Below are 20,141 nucleotides of genomic sequence, written 5' to 3'. Positions count from 1 at the left end.
GAAGATGCACTCGCATGAATCCAGAGCGTTACGGTGGCTGTAATGGTCCCCGCACTGCCCAGAGGGTCCATCGCACGATGTGGTGTGGTTTCTGTAGGGGTCCCTATGGGTCTCCAAGACGTAGAGGCAACGACGTGGTGCACAGCTCTTGCTGATAATTCTTGTTCATTATGCAGGACATATTATTCTCCTTCTATCCCTCAGCGCCTTGGAGTTGTTGTTCAGCTTTGGGAAAGAAGTCGTTGAACACTGTAACGTATAGGCAAGCAAACTACGAGGATGCGACACTTTGATGTGGGACTTGACGAATGACACTTCATCTTCTTGCATTGCCGCGGTTGACGTCTTGACGAAGGTGTTTTCGCAAATCCCCGGGATCGGCATTTGAGGCTGGCGATGGCGAAAAACGCAGGTCCAGTGTGATGACACTCTCTGGTGACAGGCTGTCATACTTGGTGAACGAAGAGGCACGCGGATACAAATGGATGAGTCGATGGCAGTTGAGGGTATCCGTGGTCTTCTTTAGCGAAACAAATGCTCTTGTGTCGCAGCATAGATTCAAGGCTTCTTTCTACTCGAGCCGAACGCGTCTAAAAGACAGCAGCAACTATACGTCCATGCCAATCTTGCCGAGGCGAAGTGCTTGTGTAAACGTTGCTACATTTGGCGCATAAATTAGTCATTCTTCGCGTTTATCGAAAATTACGGCTCGTAAATATGCACGATTAGATTACAGGACCACAGGCCCCTCGATACAAAAAACCCCGTGCGATATACATCCGACAGCGCGAATTATTACAATTCACTTGATTAACGCGGACTTCAGCAGCTCATTAGCGTGACGTGTTAATGAAATGCAGCGAAAAATCCTGCATACCATAAAGGCGCAACTTGAACGCACTGTTCTCTCACATTACGCGACACCCCAGCGAGCACGGGCAGGTAACCATGTCACGTGATCATCCGGTCAAGACGACCTTACAGCCTGTCTCTGTCGTCCGCCTCCACTAGAACCAGCTGGCCTGTCTTTCCACGGGACGGTAACCGAACAAGCTGAATTCAAAGCGTGCCACTGGGAGAATGCGCAGCTCAGCCGCGTACTCACCTGGGCGAACTTGAGCGACATGGGGCCGACCAAGCCCGGCGATGCGTCCATGCGGGCCCGAGCAAAAAAACCGTCCTTACGCCCCGCGCGAACTCTACGAGTGCCACCGGCGGCTGAACCCTGGGGTGGGCGTGGCCTTCGCTCGGTGGGGCCCCTCCCACCGGGGGGCTCTCCCCGCTGCTCCCGATTGGCCGCCGCGCCGTAGGGAAAAAAACGCGCGCGCGAGGGAAGAAGGCCGTGGGCAGCGCGTCGCAGAGTACCAAGGGGGTGGACGGAAGTCAATAGCTTGCGGGCCGCGCCCCGCGCCCCATGGTGCAACCCCCCCTCCTCTTCCCGCGCACTCCGAGACGACTTCCTCGGCCTGGATGGAAAGTAGGAACTCTACCTCATTTGCAGAGTAGGGTTGCGTGCCCGGCTTCCGACAGCCACGGGCCAAGTGCGCACTCCGATTGGCCGGTTCCCCGGTAACTAGTTCTGTATGTGGCGAAAACATGGCTACGAGAACCTGAGTCTTAGTTTGACCTCACCCGTGTTCGCTCAGGTGCGCAAAAATAATAAACGACGCTCGTTTTTATCCAAGAAAGAAAGAACAAGTAACTTGATGTGAGGCTCGAGTTCCAGTGCTCGACCCTTGAGACTTTCTCTTCTGATTTAAGTGCTTTGACGCTAGAGTGTGCGTCACGCAGCCAGACCTATTTTTCATATTCCTGCATTCTAGACCTGTTCCACACACTATCTCAAAGCGGGGTGCAACAGTCTTGAGGCGCTTGCAAATTGAAGCCAACAAACTGTTCCGTTTCTTAAAATATCAGCTCGCTACATGTTTATATCAGCGTTACAGCCCCCTCATGTAACATTTCTTTCAAAGCGCGCACATAGAAGTTTTTACCAAATATTTGGCTTAGATGGGTGCATTTAATTGACCAGAACTCACTGCACCCAGAGCAAACGTTTCCCGATGAACTGCTAGATTTGCACGGGGAGAACATTTTCTTTCTTTTTGCTCTGGAACAGGAAGTAATGAAGTATCTGAGGTATTTTCTGTTTGAATGCTTCCACAGCAACCCACTTGTAAGTGAAAAACTTTCAAAAGTGTGGCTTCAGTGCGCGACTTCGCAGACTGACTTGGCTTATATACACGCTTGGCAAATGCGGGAGTCATATTATTGACGATCACCTTTGGGTATACTTAAGCTAGCGCTTGAGTTGAGGGGAAGGGGGGAGTTACAACTAGTGGAGTCATTGCCCGTTGTTCCAACCAGGCGTCGCTCATTGCATTACTTATCTAAGCACCAGAAGTAACCCCGAACGATGATGGATCGATAGCATTTGCGAAGTACGTGTTCCATAATTGGAGGAAAAGAATTCTTAAATAATGCGGTTACGTCGCCCCAAACGCCTCACCCATCGCTCGGCACCAACGCTTTCGCCTTCTCCGGTCGGCGCCGAAAATAACCCCAAAAACACTCCGGCTTCAGAGGTGCAACCATGCCCTGCCGAGCGCTTCGCATATGCAGGGACTCCGGTCCGCGCAAAAAGGAGCATTCGGTCCGACCCCCGAAACGTGGAGTGTTTACTTGTTGTTCGAGCACGGCGGGCAGTCCCTTTTGGAAGCCGTCTCGGCGGAGCAGAGAGTGAGGGACTCTTACTGCTCGGGGAGAGGGGGAAGGGCTCGGAGTGGCGGAAAAAAAGGCGAAGGGTTCGCGACGGAAGGCGGCGCATCATCATCGATTGCCGCATCGCTCCCTTCTCCCCATTAGGGCGTAATTAGTGGCTTCCCGCGCGACGGGCCACTGCGAGTCGCTTTGCAGTGGACGGGTCAGCGAGCGCCGCAGGCGGGCGGGCGGGCTCGCCCGTAGGGACAGTGAGCGGCGGGCGAGAGACGAGGTTCCAGGGAATTGGGTTTCTCGGGAGAGGGGGGGGGGGGAGAGCCGCGGGGTGTCGCTGCGGTGGCGGAGGGCTTCGGGGCACTGGGAGAGAGGCGGCCAGCGCGCGCTGCTTGTGTTGCACTAAATGCGCATTGCGCCCGCTCCGCCGCGGAGTAAAGTCGGCCCCGCTCAGCCACCATGATAGTCTCGGGTTGGGCCCGGAGTGAACCGCGCGCACTCCCCCGGAGCCAGTTGCGCAGTGCGGTGGTCGGTGTCGCCGCGGTTGCCGCCAGGGCACGCTGCCTTCGCAGGAGCCGGTGTGAGTGGGTTGCCTCGCATCGTTACGTGAGGAAAGCGTGGCGACACATTCAGGAGGGCATAGAGGAATTAATGTGTGCTACTTGAAACAATTACGTCCGGGTACGCGCGCATTGCAGAAAATAAAATTAAACGATCTAAAGCGGAGCTGTGTTAACCCGCGTTCGGTATCTTATGTATGCATATTTGCTTCGTTTTTTTTTTTTTTTTGGCTCACTTCTTCCTCAGCCATTGAGTGCTCTTATCAAACTCCTCGAGCAATCGAAGACTGAAACGATGAAGTGACGACAAACGCGATGCCAACAACAGCTTTCTCGACATGCTTTTCGTGAATATTTATAATTTCTCTTCCTTATTCACGTTGTGTAAGCAGCAAAGGCAAACGTAGTCTTCGGAGAATATTCATATCACTTTGAAGCTCCCTATCGAAGGGCTTGACTACTTCGGTGATGGAGTCGTAGAGCCTGACTTTGCCTAGTTATCTTCACTTGAGGTTCGCTTTTCTTTTCTAATAAACTTTATATTAGCGAGTTTTGATAGAAATATAAAGGTTGAGCAATCTGCTGGAAGATATATACATCGCTTTTCCTAGATCAGAATAAGGCTGCTCTATGTACTTGCGTGTTCTATGTAAATACTGATGCCATGTACCAGTACCGCACCAGCTCATTCACTTATCTACGTCCCTGACACTCGTATATGTTTTCAAACCAAACGATTATAACATTATTTTTTTTTAAATATGTGGGATCCCACGCGCTGTGGGAATAGGTTTAAGCGAAGTTGTCATTGTTTGCGAAAATTGTTCTTGTTTAGCGACTATTTGCAAGTATAAAGTATAAACCCCATGGAAGCGATCTTGCGCGCGACAGCGACAAGCGATGCGGTGGAGATGGCTGTCGCGTTCGCTCGTCGCCTACAAGTACCCCATGGATGCGAGCGACGATTTCAAGCGACGTCTCCCCGGTTTTGCCGGCAGGAGGGCAGCAACTACGCGTAGGATCTAGCGTGACTCGTGCTTTGTTAATTTAAGTTGATGTATTTTACTGTAAAGAGCAGCATCAGATATCTCTGAAGGTCCTGCAGTAGGTTCTTATTCTTGCACGTATAAAAACTCAACAGTTTGCTCGTTCCGTGCGACAATCAGTAGTACTTGAGTAACGTACATTCACTTCCGGCTTCGCGCTATTGGCTAGTCGCTCATAGCACTTCCGGGCGACGAGCGACGAATTATAGATGTGCAAAACCGAGCGATTGAGCGACAAGACCGAGCGATCTGTTATAGCGACAGCACGATCCGTCGCTCGCAGCCGTCGCTCGTCGCTGTCGCGCACAAAATCGCTCTCGTGGGGTTTAGCCTTAAAGCACACGACGAAGTTTGACACATTTTCACCGGGAATCTACTCGTTCGGCGTAAACTTGGGCGGATCGCTGACGCGCAACTCCCGCGTGACCTACGAAGGAATTAAGACGACGCAATGACGACAACGACGCAATGACAATGCTGGCACGACGACACTGGAATTACTGCGACAGGATGACGGCGAATCGACGGTCACGGCGGCATGATCAAAAAGCGTCGGTATGACGTGGCCAGCATGGCGACGCTGGGACGATGCCAAAATGACGACGAAGGCGTGCCGGCGCCACGAACGACGGAACGACTACGACGACGTTGCGATGACTTTACGATGACGACAGTGGCATTACGGCGATGGAATCACCGCGATGACGTAACAGCGACTGCATGACGGTGGCAATAGGTTGACAAAGCTGGTATGACGAAGACGGAATGACGGCGGAACGACGGAGGCATGATGACAATGGGCGGACGACACGGAAATCACTACGACGTAAATGGCGAAGATATAGAACGACCATGCGATCTCCGTGAGCGTGTACAAAATTAGGCAAAAGTTTCCATGAAATTGAGGTGCCGTGACCTGGGGCTATAGTTGGGGATACGATAGGCTTCTTACCGCGTTGTTTGGGAGCAGGAAACACGGAGCGAGACACAGGCAGGAGCGCTAACTAACAACTATATTATTTCGGACACGTTAGGACTACGTTTATATAAATAGGCAGATAACAGAGTAATCTTTAAATACCAGGCACAAGGCATGCACATCGCCTTCGCTTGCTTTGTCGTTGCGACGCATTAGAGTCCTATTTCACCTGGGGTTAGACTTGCGGATGGTTTGCTGACGCATTCACCTTCACGTGTCGATAACACACGAAAAGCCTCGACAACCAATTATTATCTAGAAATGTCATTCATAAGGGTCTATTCTGAGCTATCGAAATATCTATGCACTTAGTTATAGTACAGTATTATCCTGTAAGCGGCTGCTTGGCCTGAACCCATTTGGTATAGTTTTCCAAATATAACATTTTTCTCTACCCGCTTCGACAGCTCTAATTTTATGGCTGGCTTTGCCATTTTATATATAGTACCCCCACGTTATATACTGTCGGCAGTCATGTACGGCCTCGTCTTGTCCTTATCACATATGCCTTTCAGACAAGGTTCACCTTGCTTTCCCAACAGCCAGTCGGGGTTTTCTTCGTTTTAATCACTTGCTCGATGGCACAGGCCAGCTGTGCCTTGTTCTTTGGATCCATCTCTCTGATTAGCTGCGTAGGGATTTTGTCTGGTGCTGCCTCCATGTTATTAGGCACATTGCTTTTTTACAGTAAGATATTTCTCCATTTAATTTTTCGCTCTCAGGCGTCTCTGTTGCTGGATCTGGTTGAGCCTGGACTATACGCTTTTTTTTTCTTGCCGGAGTTATCGCTCATAACTTCTGTCATGTACCTCAACACGTCGTCTCCTCAGAAGGTTAGTTAACGCCTTCATCCCTTATAACCATTTGCGAATGCATAGTAGGGGCTCCGAATGCCCTCGGATGGTTCTAGGACATTTATTTCGCGCCCCTTCATGTCTTTTTCCGAATGTGACTTGCAAGTGCACGATAGCGCACTCAGATTGGGATGGTTGTGACTTGTCGAAACGGGCGACTTCGCACAATCTAATGTATCATAGTGACATTCGTACGCCTCGTTTCTCCTGCAAACCTACTGTTTCGTGCAGACTGCGTCACGCTCGCGTATGCTCCACACACCGAGTTTTCAGTTACTAGATACTTGCAAAGTGGATTAAGTGTGCCTATAATGCTGCACAAAAATGTGTGACAACCGAGGGTGTGATCTAACCGCTGTCTTCCCGCCCAGCAGCTCAGTGCTCTATAACCGTCCGACCACGATCACATTCGTGATCCTCTCGTGCCAAAGTCACTCTCTTTGAAACGTCCGGCGCGTAGGTCACGTGGAAACTCTCGCATTCTTCGCTCGTGGCAGCTAGCGCATGGAGGCATGGTGTTTACTGCACTGCCGTCGGGATCGACCAACATATCTTTTCAGGCGGATAACTACAAAGCGAATGAGGTGCGCCTATATGCAGGGTGATCATATATGAGTTTTATGGAATTTAAGAAAGATAGCTTCTTGCAGATAATGTAATTTTTCTATTCCTTGAGCTGGCTTATTCAGAGAGGCGGACATTACCTGCACGAGCAGTCGAAACGCATATTACATGAATTAACAGAAATCCACTAATTATCTTTTGAATTAATTACTTTACTGCACATATTCCAACTTTAAGAATTGTAGCCGGTGAGCTTGCAAAGCGTATCCACTTGAAATGAATTTCCGGGATGACGCCAGCTTCGAGATATTATTTCCCAATGTGCGGGACCAATGATATGGGCGTTCAGTTATATTGTGCTTCAACGCATAAAAGAGCGTTTTGCTAAAAGAAGTAAGTAACAACAGTGCATTTTCAGGGCAAGCTTCATGGCGTATATCGCCAAACTGGCGTCATTCTAAAAGTTTACTCCGAATGGATAGGCCTTGCAAACTCACCGGCATCAATTCGTAAATTACAATATGTGCCATAAGGCAACTAATTTAAAAGATAGTTAGTGGATTTTTGTTAATTTGTAGAATATGTGTTTTGATTTATCGTGCAAGGAACCTCGGCCTCTCTGAATAAGCCAGCTCAAGGACTGCAATTACGTTATCTGCAAAAGGCTGTTTTCAAAATGCCCACAAAGCTTAAAGATAATCCCCTGTGTAGCTATCGCACTAAAATACTGAGGGCTACAGGCATCATTACGGCCCTTCCGCGAAGAACAGTTATTCTAAACACTTACATTGAACAAGCTTTTTGTCTTCTCAATATGCTTCGCGAAGGGCAAGCGAAATTAAAAGAAAAGAAGGGAAGAAATATTTTGTAGACGTTCGTCAATCCTTGCCGTACACACGTCAAGACAGCAGAGCTGTACAGGGAAGTTCTCAAACCCTCCGGACGCACGCTAAGCCAATCAGAGCGACAGCTCACATTCGACGTTTCAGCCGACGGAGGCAGTTTACTGAAAACGACGCCACTTCAACTTCGGGACCTCACGTCTGAGTAATTATAGTCGGTAGAGTCCCGGGAGCTGTAATAAAGCACCGCTGACAAATATCGTGGTGGTGCTGTTCAAATTAGGGGTAAAAGGTAGCGGGGCTGGGGAGGGGGGGTTGCTGGTGGACGGACTTTCCAATGTATGCTGCCTGCGATCGCATGCCGCACCTTAAGGCCGTGTCTAAACAAGCAACGATCCGAAAAGAATAGAACTACAAAATCCGAGCGACGTAGCTTCAAGCGCGGAAGGAGGAACGAGGGGACTTTCGGGAAGAAAACCGGGAATCTCGCGAAGCGGGGACCCGAGGCATATATCCCTTAGGCAAACATGTTAGCAGCAGATCTCCCGGGGCTTCTGCGCTGAAGTTTGAACATGGCGTGCGACGCGAGAGCAAGCTCGTAGGCTTTCAAAAGTTGTGGCATGTGTACGAACGGGATTGTTTTTTTAAAAGGATGCCGCTCGTGTGGCCACAGGACGTTTTTTTTTATTCATGCTCTTTCTTTTCTCTTTCCTTTTCTCTCTCTCTTTGGTGTCTCCTCCCCTCGCCTCGCTATAGCGCCTTCTGTGCTCGTACGTTAGGCATGTGGAAAATCACGGGGTCATTTTCCTGTAGTGATGTGCTTTACCCGCCCACTTTCACTCGCTGGTGGCATGTGTCGCTCGACCGGGATAGCCATAATTATACGAAACTGTCGATCATGACTCAGTGTGGTTGACATGAGTCTGCACTTTCATTCTCGTGCCCCTTGCCGAAAATTCGAATTGTGCAATTTTTTTTGATGCGATTCCATTTTAGAATGTTTGGCGCTGTACCCTTATTAATTTCCCACCTGCCAATAAACCACTTTTACAGCCAGCAACTATAGGCTGAGACACACGTACGCTTGCCGGCGCGCGAGAGCTCGCGTCTGCGCGCCTATGCGCATGCGCATGTGGTGCGGGACAGCTAGTGTGCGCGTCGAAGCGCGGCGCGATTGCGGGTGTCTTCTCCAGACAAATATCGGGGCTCTGGCATGCCTCGCCGAAAAATACGAAACGACGTCTGCCAAACGATGTCTGCCATTCCTCGCGAAGCGCGTCAAACGCAGGGCGCGCGGACGAGAGCTTTCGCGCGCCAGCAAGCGCGTAGATGTAGTTTGGCTTTCAATTATTGGTACGCCTTTGCGTGAAAGCTATTCAGCTGCATCCATTCCGCAAACACATCCGCAGCAGGGCCATCGCGTCGGGATGACAGCGAAGAAGCTCGTTAATTAACAGAGAGGAAGATGACCAATATAATATAGAAGAACCTGGAGGTCGGCCTGAATCGACAAGCATGGCGGGAAAATAGATGGCAGTAAAAATGAAAAAATAGAGAGAGAGGTAGTGATGAAGAAGACTAAGATGTTCCTAAGGAAGTTAATGGCGAATTGTTTTTCGAAGTCAGAAATCCGTACCTCATCCCTTGCAAGATTTTGACGATAGCCGTTTGAAGAAACCATGGAGAGGAGTATGTGCGCCAAAACTGCTCAGCCGTGTCGCGTCCGTGACAAGAGGCGGCCGTCATCATGCCATCATGACGTCGACAAAGTGATCCCTAAAATTTTCATGAAAATACGCCGCCGCTACGAACATCCAATCCTGAGACTTTCGCGTTTGAAAAAGTGCATGCGAAAACTGTTCCTTTTTTAAAATTATGGCGAAGCTTTCTATGTCTCACTGATTCGTCCGTGAGCGCCGAAAACGCACTGCGGGAAAGCCAACTTACACATCAGCCTAGAACACTACAGTTTACTTTCGCAGTACCGCGCCAACGTTGACTGGCCGGTCGGTCCGTGCCTGATAACGGCGCGAAGCGAGGAGCTCAGTCTCAGACATGTCTTAGGGAAGCCTTTCTCAAACTTTACGAGTACGTGACCCCTTTTAGTACTACAAAGCCTACCATGACCCTCACCTTTGTGAGCACTCTGAAATATAACTTTTTTCCATGACGCACGTGCATTTACATTTTAATGTATTTAAAATTCATTAACTATGGCACAGGGGTACAAGACATGCTTGGTAATGTTTTTTTGACATGCATTCCTTTAATCGCGTATTTTAATGTAGCACGTGTTTACTTTCTTGATACAAGCAAATCAACATGTGGGTCTGTGTGACTCGAAGCGCATCGCATGTCCGCTTCAGCATCCAACCTGTTTCTGGCCTATGATTTGAATGCTATAGGAGAGTCGAGAGACGATTTTCACACATGTAAGCTGACAAGAAAGGATCGATAACTTTCAGGGCGATATCGTTGGTCTCAGAGAAAGTGTAAAGCATTTTGGCCCTGCAATTAAAGTTGCTCAACTGTTGTTCCTGGAGCTCCTCCTTAGGTGCGGTGTTGTTGATGAGATCGAAGAATTCCTTTCGTATGAGAAAAATTCATCAGAAAGAGATCGTCCACAGTGTGTCGAAAAGGATTGCGGGCAAATTTGAGCTGTGCATTCTCACTTGTGAGAATAGTGACTCAACTCATCCAGAAGGCTTGTCAAACGTTCCCTTGATGCCTTATTGCAGCTCGACTGCAAGTGCTTTTTCACTGAATACTTCGTTCGGACGTTGGAAGGAGGCCACTTCTCTCTTCCCAACTTTCTTCTCCGAAAGAGCTCAGCTTCTGCAGGAAAGCATTGATTGAGTTTGCGTGCGTTACGATGGTGGTATCTGGGCCCTGTAGTTGACAGCTCAGTCCATTGAACGCGTCGCGCGTGTGCGCCAAATAGGCAAGACTTCACTTGAACTTGCTCTCGAATGTCCTTTAGCAGCTCTCTGCTTCTCAGCCGTTCAATTTCCAATTTGAGAGCTGGGAGCTTCTTGGAGTTCAGAACTTCTCACAGACAAGCGAGAGCATTGAGACGTTTGACGCGTTTTGATTTGGCCTTATCGAGGCGCATTTAGAACACAGGCGAGACCTCGCGTGGTCAAGGCACGCGCGGATAACACACGCTTCCGAGATAACACACGCTTCATGTACGCGTTATTTAGGCGTTATTTTGGGCGCGCACATTTGTGATCGCAGCATGTGAAGGGAATAGATACAAATCGTCAACTGTCTATTTACTCTTTCACTTCTCCATCCACAAAAACCTAAGAAAGTTATTTGCAGATAGTCTGTCGATATTCAGGAAATTTCTAAGGCCGTAAGTGTTAGTCGATAGGCAGTCTATAGACATGCTTTGTAATTCACGAAGAGGGAAAGAAGATACATTCATGCACTTTCCTTAGGTAATGTTCTGTAAATGGTGGTATTACTTTTGTAAAGCCTGGCGTGCTAGCCGAAGTGTTGTGAAAAGATAAATTGTACATACACAGTGATCAGACACTTAACCCGCACCTACATCCAGAGACATTCACACACACTCGATCTGCTCCTAAAGTCACGTTAACGCCTGTAGACCTTAATTAAAAATGTTGCAAGCAGTTTCGGTGTATACAATACAAAATCAGTGTTTAGGCAAGGGCCATAGAAGGGGCATGAGGATATGCACTTACGTTATCGAGGCTGCCATATTGTTGCACAGCTAGCACGGTGAAAAGCTGCGCTGTAACCCCATCCGCTTGTTTCTATAGCAACACAGCGGAAGCTGGGATTAGCTAGGACAACAAAATTGCGGGCGTTACGTCACGGGAATACTTCCTTAGGTAAATTTAGTGACATCTAGTTTGGCTAACAACAACCAAAATACGGTCAAATGGCAACTTTCCTTGCCGTCTCTCTTACCACTCGACTGCCGGACATGACCGGACACGCGAGCACAACAAAGAGAAAGAGAAGGAAAAACAAGAACAAAAAGAAAAAGAAAGAAAGAAAGAAAGAAAGAAAGAAAGAAAGAAAGAAAGAAAGAAAGAAAGAACGACTACTTTCTTCGCACCTAAGAAGGTGCCTCTTCGCAGCGCCTTTTCCGGGGTTTCTCGCAGCTGGTCTCCCGCTGCGTTCCCGATCCCGTCGCCAGCGGGAGCATGAAGAGGTCTCCGTTCCCTTTGCTTGCACGTAATTGAGAAATTGGTGTCTACAAGACGAACGGTAGTACTGTAATAAGGCACACCAGGGACCACGTTGCGATGAGATACAGCTATAGAGACGGGTGAACAAGGATTTGGCAGGGTTTCACCAAATTGGTTCATGCGTGTTTTTGGAAAGCATCGAGCTAAGAAAGAGGCAGAAAGAAGCGATGGAGAGAATGCGAACGAAGCATGCAAGCCGCATGTACGTATCCGCGGCTCAAGCTTTGACGCGGAGCAAGGCGGCGATAGAGATAACACCACTACAATAGAGGGGGACATTTTCAAGCCTGGAGATAAAGCAGTTGCGTCGCTGTCAGGAGACGGAAAGACAGCCGCTGGGAGAGAAGAGAGAGCTGGTGACTGGGATGGGAAGAGCAGGGCGAGTCGAGGGTAGGGGAGGGGGGGGGGGTTTGAACGACAACTCCATCCCCTCGTGCAGGGAAAGCGGGAGCAGCGAGGAAGCGTGTGCATCCATGCATACAAGCACGCATCTCGTCGCCCCCCGGAGCTGCGCCCTGGGGCCGAGAAGCCACCGGTGTTTCCTCGTGCTTTGCGTATGCGTGCGTTCGAAGCTCGAGAGAGAAAAAGAAAGCAGAAAGGAAACGGGATCTCCGGGAAGCCGCAGGGATTGGGGAAGCAGGAGTCGTGCTGTTGCTCTCACGTATAGCTTGTCACACTGCGGAGGCCCCGCGGCGCATCGCCGGGCGCAGGCTCGGCTGTTACGCGAACGACGCTGTCAACGTGCCCGACAACGTGCGGCAGCGGGCAAGAGGAAGCGGGAGAAGGACGGCGCGCTCGAGGGGACGTGTAGGGGAAAAATCGGGAAGATGTCGGGAGGTCAGAGGGGATGATGGGGGAAGCGACGCGTGTTTTAAGTGCGACACGAGGCTGTAAGGCACGCTTTTGAAACAGGTTTGTCGCTCCGTGCGCGGAGTGAAGATCGAAGAAGCATAATGTTCGATGCAAGACGGGAATGGGAGGCTCGCTCTGACGGAGCGCTGCGCGCGCTTTCCGAAGTGTCGACGCGGGAGGAAATCGGAATGCTCGCGACGAAGTCGTTGCTTCCGCGGTAAGATCAACGAGTATTCAAAGTGCGTACGCTTTCGGAGTTTTTTTCCCTTGTTTAACACTTGCGGTGGTACGAATTTGGGATTCACTGTCGGTGGTCGCTGAAAGCGGAACATCCCCGACGTGTGTTTTGGGACATTTACGCACCTACTTGAGCAGCTATACGGACGAAATGCTAAGCGAACGCATTCTGTGCATTGTGAAGAAGTTGAAGTATGTGTGAGGTGCACAACGTGATGCGGGGTAAGACACAATGTTGAGAGCCAGTTGAAAAGAACACTATTGTGCTGGCATTAGAGTCCGTAAGGTCTGTATATTAAGAATGCAAGATGTTGCACTCTTTTGACTACATTTACTCTAGCGAAATACAAAGGTTTCGGGATGGCTTCTTAGAGCCACGGGACGTAACAAGAAAAAGAAACAAAATCCTATTCTCTTACTATATGTGCACAAACCCGGCACCCGAAATGTGAACGCAAGTGCAAAATTTTTTTTTACTGTGGCAGGTGACAAAATCAAACAAGCTCTGTGAAGGTCCAAGCTATAGGGTGCATCGATGTCACGTTTCTCCGTACTGACGTGCTGACGTCATGGCAGTGCTGACGTCATGGCACCTAATTTAAGATGCTCACGTGGCCTAAATAGGGCTCTGTTGATTATACGTCCGTCTTGCAGTGCAATGCGATTAGTTGGAAGGATGAGCTCAACAAAGTTATTCGTGCGCTCACCAACCCATTCACCATGGAGAAGGAATAGATATTATGAAGAGAAAGGAGGAGAGGTCGGCTGGAGAGCGCGTCTCTATAGCCTGCTACGTCTCAGTGGGGTAAGGGGAAGTGGGATATACAGGGAAAGGTAGGTGACAGATGATTATGGTATGGTACAATACCGGGTGTTTCAGCGAACGCTTTCAAAAATTTGTGAAGGTTACCTGTGGCAGATAGCACAATATCTAGTCTACTAGCTGGTCTACTCGAAGAGGCGGACATTACTTGCACAAAAAATTGAAATGCATAATCGACTAATAATAGAAATTATGTAATTAAGTTTCCAACTAATTACCCTGTGGCGCATATTGTAATCTCCAAATTTTAGCCGGGGAGTTCTCGACGCGGATCCACTCGGAACAAATTCTCAGGGTGAGACCCCTTTCGAGATATTTATTCCCGAACTTTGCGTAGAAATGCATTGGTGTTCCAGTTACTTTCGAGCTTCAATGCATGAAACCGCGTTTTGTTAAGAAAGTTAGTGGAACGACAGTGCATTTTTACAACAAGTTCTATGGCGCATATCTCGGAGAAGTTGTCATCCACACCGCTCAAGTGGATGTGCCTTGCAGTCTCACTAGCAAAAATTTGTAAATTGCGACATATGTCATAAGGTAATTAGTTCAAAACTTAATTTGTGAATGTTTTAAATTAGTCAATTATGCATTTTAATTTTTGGGACGGTAGGCTTCGGCATCACGGAGAGCGGAAATGCCTTCTCCCTCCCCCCGGAATACTACGCAGGGGCTCGGGCTGCCTCCCACCCCCTCCCCCCCTCTCCGGAGTCGGCGCCTATGTATACGTACATAGCATATCTTACTAAAGCACAAACGTACACTCACTCACTCACTCACTCACTCACTCACTCACTCACTCACTCACTCACTCACTCACTCACTCACTCACTCACTCACTCACTCACTCACTCACTCACTCACTCACTCACTCACTCACTCACTCACTCACTCACTCACTCACTCACTCACTCACGCACTCACTCACTCATTCACTCACTCACTCACTGACTCACTCACGCACTCACTCACTCACTCACTCACTCACGCACTCACTCACTCACTCACTCACTCACTCACTCACTCACGCACTCACTCACTCACTCACTCACTCACTCACTCACTCACTCACTCACTCACGCACTCACTCACTCACTCACTCACTCACTCACTCACTCACTCACTCACCGCATGCACTCTTTCACACACGATCCCCATCGATGCATCGACCACGGCTCAACCCCTTCGCTAAGCCTGCAGTAAGACGGCGTAGGCCGAGCACGTATTCAGGGCAACGCTGTCGGCGATGGAAGCCAACCTCGACACGTCCACTGGGGAACGGCCAGGAAAGGCAGAGCCGTCGCCCTCGGCGTCATTAATCAAGGCCGCGCACCGGACACAATCGAAGCCCCGATCCTCCTCGACGCCCGACACCTCGACCGAGCGACGTCGCCGGCGGGGACAAGAAGAGAAGGAAAGAGACCTCTGTGGCGTCCCTCTTCTGGGATGCTCGTTAGCACCCCCGGTTGAGCAGAGGGCTCGATTAATTACGCCCTAATGGAGAGCCGGGAATTCGTCCTCCGCACGCCTGTCTCGCCACCTCTGCGCCTTGGTTGCTTCCCTTTCTTTTTTTTTTTCTCGCTTAGAGGTGCTTTCTATACACGTCCCGGATACGGAAGGAGCTTTCCAAAAGGCACTGGGGATGACGGTCAGATTTGCCTGCCTCCCCTTCCGCTGTCTCCTCTCTTTCCTTTCATTTTTTTACCACTTTCACCCGTCGCTCTTTCGACGTCACGCGAAGGCAACCACATGGAGCGTCCGGCGGCGCCGATCTCCGCTCCCTCATAGTTTCCATGGGTGAAACCTTACAGCTGGAACAATGCACTCGTGTACGCAAGAAAAAAAAAAAAAAAAAGGTGACATTGCATTGATAGCGAGGACCTACGAAATTTTCTGAGCGACGTTGTATTCATCCTGTTTCGGTGCTACACAAGTTTGGGCTTTTGGTATTTTGTCGGCGTTCTCTTTTCTTTTTGAAATATCTTTTTTGTTAATACACGAAAATGACGCTGTCAGGGAACCGTATCCTCCAATGGGGCATCTTCTGATTACATTCTGTCATCGACCGGTCCATTTCTTTCTTTTTTTTTCTCTGCAGGTTGTGAATTCTTATTTTTTTTAAAAATGCAGATAAGAGTGTGGTTTCACTGAACCAAGAGACGAGGTCTTCCGGGCTATTAGTAGACGCACCTTATAGCCTGATAGACAAGCTGCATAGACAGCTCCTAGACAGACAGTCAAAACTTTACAGACAAGCTGTTTGTGAGTAAACAGGCATATTCTTACAAGCAGACATGTGCAGCAGCCTCGTGAGGGTGCCTCACTCTCATCTGCCCTCAACGTCACGTGGTGAGGTGAGAGTGAGATGATGATCGGCTTCGAAAAATTGGTGAGGCTGAGGGAGGGTGGACATTGTAAGGTGAGCGCAAGGAAGGTTGATGGTGACGATGTGAGTCTAAATAAGAAATACGCGATTCATATTGCTGAAATGCAGAGAGGTCACTTGTAGATCGTATGCGTGATGGGTTAGAGAGAGAGTACAACTTTTATTTAAAAAAATTTGGGAAGGTTAGCCGCGGTTCGCTCATGCGCTGGAGGTGACCTCGGTCCCGTGGACGGAGGCGATCTCCAGCGCAGCGTTGATGATATTCAATTGGGTTTTCAAGTCTGAGCTGGCCATGGTGGCTTCCCCGTCGTTTTCGTTCTTGATATTTAATGCGTGCTTTTCTTGGGACTATGCCAAATTATGTGGAAGAGGTCTGCGATGCCATTGCAAAGGTTGCAATGGGTATCGTAGATCTATTTGATATATTCTTTGCATTGAAGATGCAGCGAAAAAAACGTGCGCGTTTGCAGCCTCCTCCATAGCCATTCTTGTATTTTATCTCATTCTTTATATCCTCGTGGATATTTCTGTTTACCGAGTTTCTAGTGCTCGATGATTACGTTGTAGCTGAGTAGCCGTTCTGCTGGGTTTTCTCCCAATTCTTCTTCGTCACCGCTTAGTCCTTTTAACCCGGTATATGTGAGTCCTCGGGTGAGGGCGTCGGCAGATTCGTTGCCGGGGAGATGTGCGGGGGCCAATTTCCGAGTATTTCTAACATTTTTGGGTGTTGAACTTAGGAGTCTAAGTTCCCGTTTGTATATTATGCTGCTTGCGTAATTAATAATCGCTGTCTTTTAATCACTCATAATTGTTCTCTCGCCTTCTGTGCTGAGTGCTAGGGCTATTGAGCATTCCTCCGCGTCTTCTATATGGAATCGCACGGAATAGTGGCTGTGACTTGGGTGTCCTCGGGCCAATTGGTGGCCACCGCTCCTGCGGCTTTCCTCTCAGTGTACCCTCCCTCCCCCCAGGCAGCGTCCGTGTATAATACCCGTCTATCGTCTTTGTGTTCTGTGAGGGCTATTGCTCTTTTTCTTCTTCTTTCCGGGTGATATGTCGGATGCACGTTCTTAAAGGGACACTAAAGGGAAACAATAAATCAGTTTAGACTAATGGAGAATTGTTTGAGAACTCTGCAGGCAGTCATTTCAAGAAAATAGTTTGATTATTCGATGAGAAAATGAAGGTCAAAGTATCAGTATTTGAATTTCGCGCCGAAACTCCAGCGCCGGGACGTCAGCGTGACGTCAGGGATTCCAAAGTATGTTTTCGCATTTGGGCCGCGTTGGCTGAATAAAGGTTCCCGAAATTTGCCATGTTTATTATTTGGTTCCTTTAGAACACAATGTAGTCAATCTGTACCGCTATTTATAATTAGTAGGCCCTAGAAGATGCCATCAAAATCCATGACGTCACAGCCCCCAGGTGCAGGAACTCAAGTAGGCGTCGCCACCCGTATTTCGTTCTTCCGCTTTTTCTGGCTTACCAAACGTCTTATTGTTGTAAGAGTGGTGTTTTTGGTGTTGTAGAACGGTAATTTACTGATGCAGAAGAAATCATTTTTCCCTTTAGTGTCCCTTTAAGAAGCGGGGGAATGATGAGTCTGTCGCTGATTTCATTCGGGACGGTGTGACATTCGCCTTTCTTTGCTAGGGGCAGGTTGATCTCTTGTTTCTCCAGGATGTATCTACCTGTGTCCGACTGTTTTAGTCTTGTGTATTAAGCGGTGGTATGTGCTTTTATGAGATCTACTAAATCATACCCCAGCGCCAGTAATCTTTCGGTGCTGGTAGTTAACGGTAGGCCAAGGCCTTGCATGTAAAGATTTCGGATGACCATAGTCATTTTGTTCACCTCATCTTTGTGCCATTTGATGTATGGAGCTTCGTATACTATTCGGCTGATTGCGAAAGACTGGATCAGCCTCACTGCGTTGTTCTCTTTCATGCCTCGGTATTTATTTACCGCCGTCTTAGTCATTCTTGTGATTTGTCTCATTTTGGCTTCAATATTAATGATTTCCCCGTTGTGGCCCCTTTCAGGAATCTGTAGACCCAAAACCCGGATTTCTTTAACTGCGGGCATTTCGCCTTCGCCAATTTAATGTTTTTTATATGCTGTCTGTCTCTGCGGCTCTTCCTGCCCCTAGAAGTGGGTGCATAAAAGAGAATTTCTGATTTTTCTGGAGAGCCTGCTGCAGGCCTTCAGTTTTGGCCCAGCGTTCTACCGTGTTTGCCGCTTTTTGCAGCGTGGCCTCAGTTTCTCCATCGCTGCATTTCGTCACCCAACAGGTGATCTCTTCGGCATACAGACTGTGTTTTAGGTCGGTTAACTGATCCAATTATTTTCGCAGGCTAATCATAACTGCGTTGAATAAGAAGGGGGAGAGTACTGCCCATTGTGGCGTTCCTCTCGCTCCCAGCTCTATTTTCTCAGAGTGGGAGTATACGAGATGTAGGGTTGCCGTCCTTTCTCTGAGGAAGTCACTGATGTACTCGAAGGTTCCCTCACCGAGACATAGGTCCTCAATGACATCGAGTATGGCCGCATGCGTGAGGTCATCGAAGGCTTTCTTTAGGTCCAATTCCATTATGGCTTTTGTGTCCATTGTGTTGGTTCCTGGGTCTAATATTTGTTGTTTTAGCTGCAGCAGCACGTCACGCGTAAAGAGCCTTGGTGTGAAGCCCATCATGGTGCGTGGGTACAGTCCCTTTTGCCCCATGTGTCTATTGATCCTGGTAATGACCGCGTACTCAATCAACTGATGTTTCCGAAGCGCACTGGCAGGAAGCCTCTCGAGCTCAGATGTACAGCATGTCGAAGACCATCTCATAAGGGATCTCAGTCATAACTCTCTGTTGATGTTAGCTGTAGCTAAATTTGAAAGTGGGCGCTGTAGCAGCAACGAAGTGGGAACAGTGGCGGCGATTTTTTGACGTTACTCCAACATATATTTCTTTTACAGCGAAGCTGCATGTGGCCAACCAATTCCTCCATCCGTCCATCTGTAGCCTGTACGCCGAAAAGTCCTCCGGCGCAACCTCATGCGCATGCGCGAAACAAAGGAGAAATATAGGCGCGCGATTGGCTGCGTCAGTAGGGACGTCGTTGCTCTCCGTCGCAGCCGAGTGCACGTGCAGCAGTTTCTCTCCGGCGCCGAAATGGGTAGGCCACGCATCATACGTACTCCTGAGGAGCAGGCAGCTTTCGATCAGCAACGCCGTGAGCAGAACCGGGAACGAGCTAGTCTACGCCGTGCCGATGCTGCAGCCCGGGCACAAGAACAGGCTCGTGCAGCCGAGCGCAAGCAGCAAATGCGTACCGAGGATCCGGCAGCCTACCAAGCCGTCGTTTAATGAACCGTCGGGATTAACCCAGTAATGAACAAAGGGGCCGCGCGTTTCAGTTTTGCTGGTTAACCATCTGCACAGAGTTTTTCTTTTTTTCACTGGTTACCATAGCTCAGCACACTCCATTAGGCGAAATAAAGATTCTTGAATTTACTTTTTCTTACCCTATAGATTTAGAGAAGGGTGAGAACTTGATGTGTGAGGCTTTTCAGACATTTGTAGCCCTTGTTGACCTAGAGAAGGCAACATGAAAAAGAACAAACGTGATGTTATTATAAGTATAAAGCTTGTCTACAGTACAACCAAAGCTGACTTGTTTTATGTGTCGGCTGGCACATGGCAACGGTGGTAGAGGTGACTTTATCTACAGCTAACATGTCAACTTCAGTGCTTTAGCTTAGCCTCTATATCGTCGTGACGTTGCGCTGAGTCACTCAATTAAACACAACAGGGTAGTTTATTAGTATCTAATTCCAAATTCTAACAAGCTCTACATTTTCAAATCCACGTAACTGGGAGGGGGGACCTATTGCATAACAAAAAGGCGTCGCCTGCGATTAAGTAGGGATATGTCAGCAACTCAGCATAGAACACAGCCATGCTTCATATACAGTTAACAATTCTTACGGATTGTAACAATACTGTTAAGGTACTTACTTTGTCGTTGACAAACGTACTTATTGCTGGACAAGTACTCGCCTTCGGCGTTTTAGCTG

At 48.7% G+C, this 20,141-nt stretch overlaps 1 protein-coding gene across 4 annotated transcripts in view; it reads right to left on the bottom strand.

Moving 5' to 3' along the window:
* Positions 1 to 1,192, bottom strand: part of LOC126517781 (uncharacterized) — a 68,633-nt gene extending 67,441 nt beyond the window's left edge. For all 4 annotated transcript variants that reach the window (XM_055064566.2, XM_055064568.2, XM_055064567.2 and 1 more), the window contains exon 1: positions 1,106 to 1,192. In XM_055064566.2, coding sequence (XP_054920541.2) covers positions 1,106 to 1,156 — 51 coding nt within the window. In that variant the 5' untranslated portion in view covers positions 1,157 to 1,192. The remainder of the gene's footprint in view (positions 1 to 1,105) is intronic.
* Between the last annotated feature and the right edge of the window lie 18,949 nt (positions 1,193 to 20,141).

Source organism: Dermacentor andersoni, chromosome 11, assembly GCF_023375885.2.
Source record: "Dermacentor andersoni chromosome 11, qqDerAnde1_hic_scaffold, whole genome shotgun sequence".
Lineage (NCBI taxonomy): Eukaryota > Metazoa > Arthropoda > Arachnida > Ixodida > Ixodidae > Dermacentor > Dermacentor andersoni.
The sequence above is the reverse complement of the archived record's forward strand: the minus strand, read 5'-3'. Positions and strand labels throughout refer to the sequence as shown.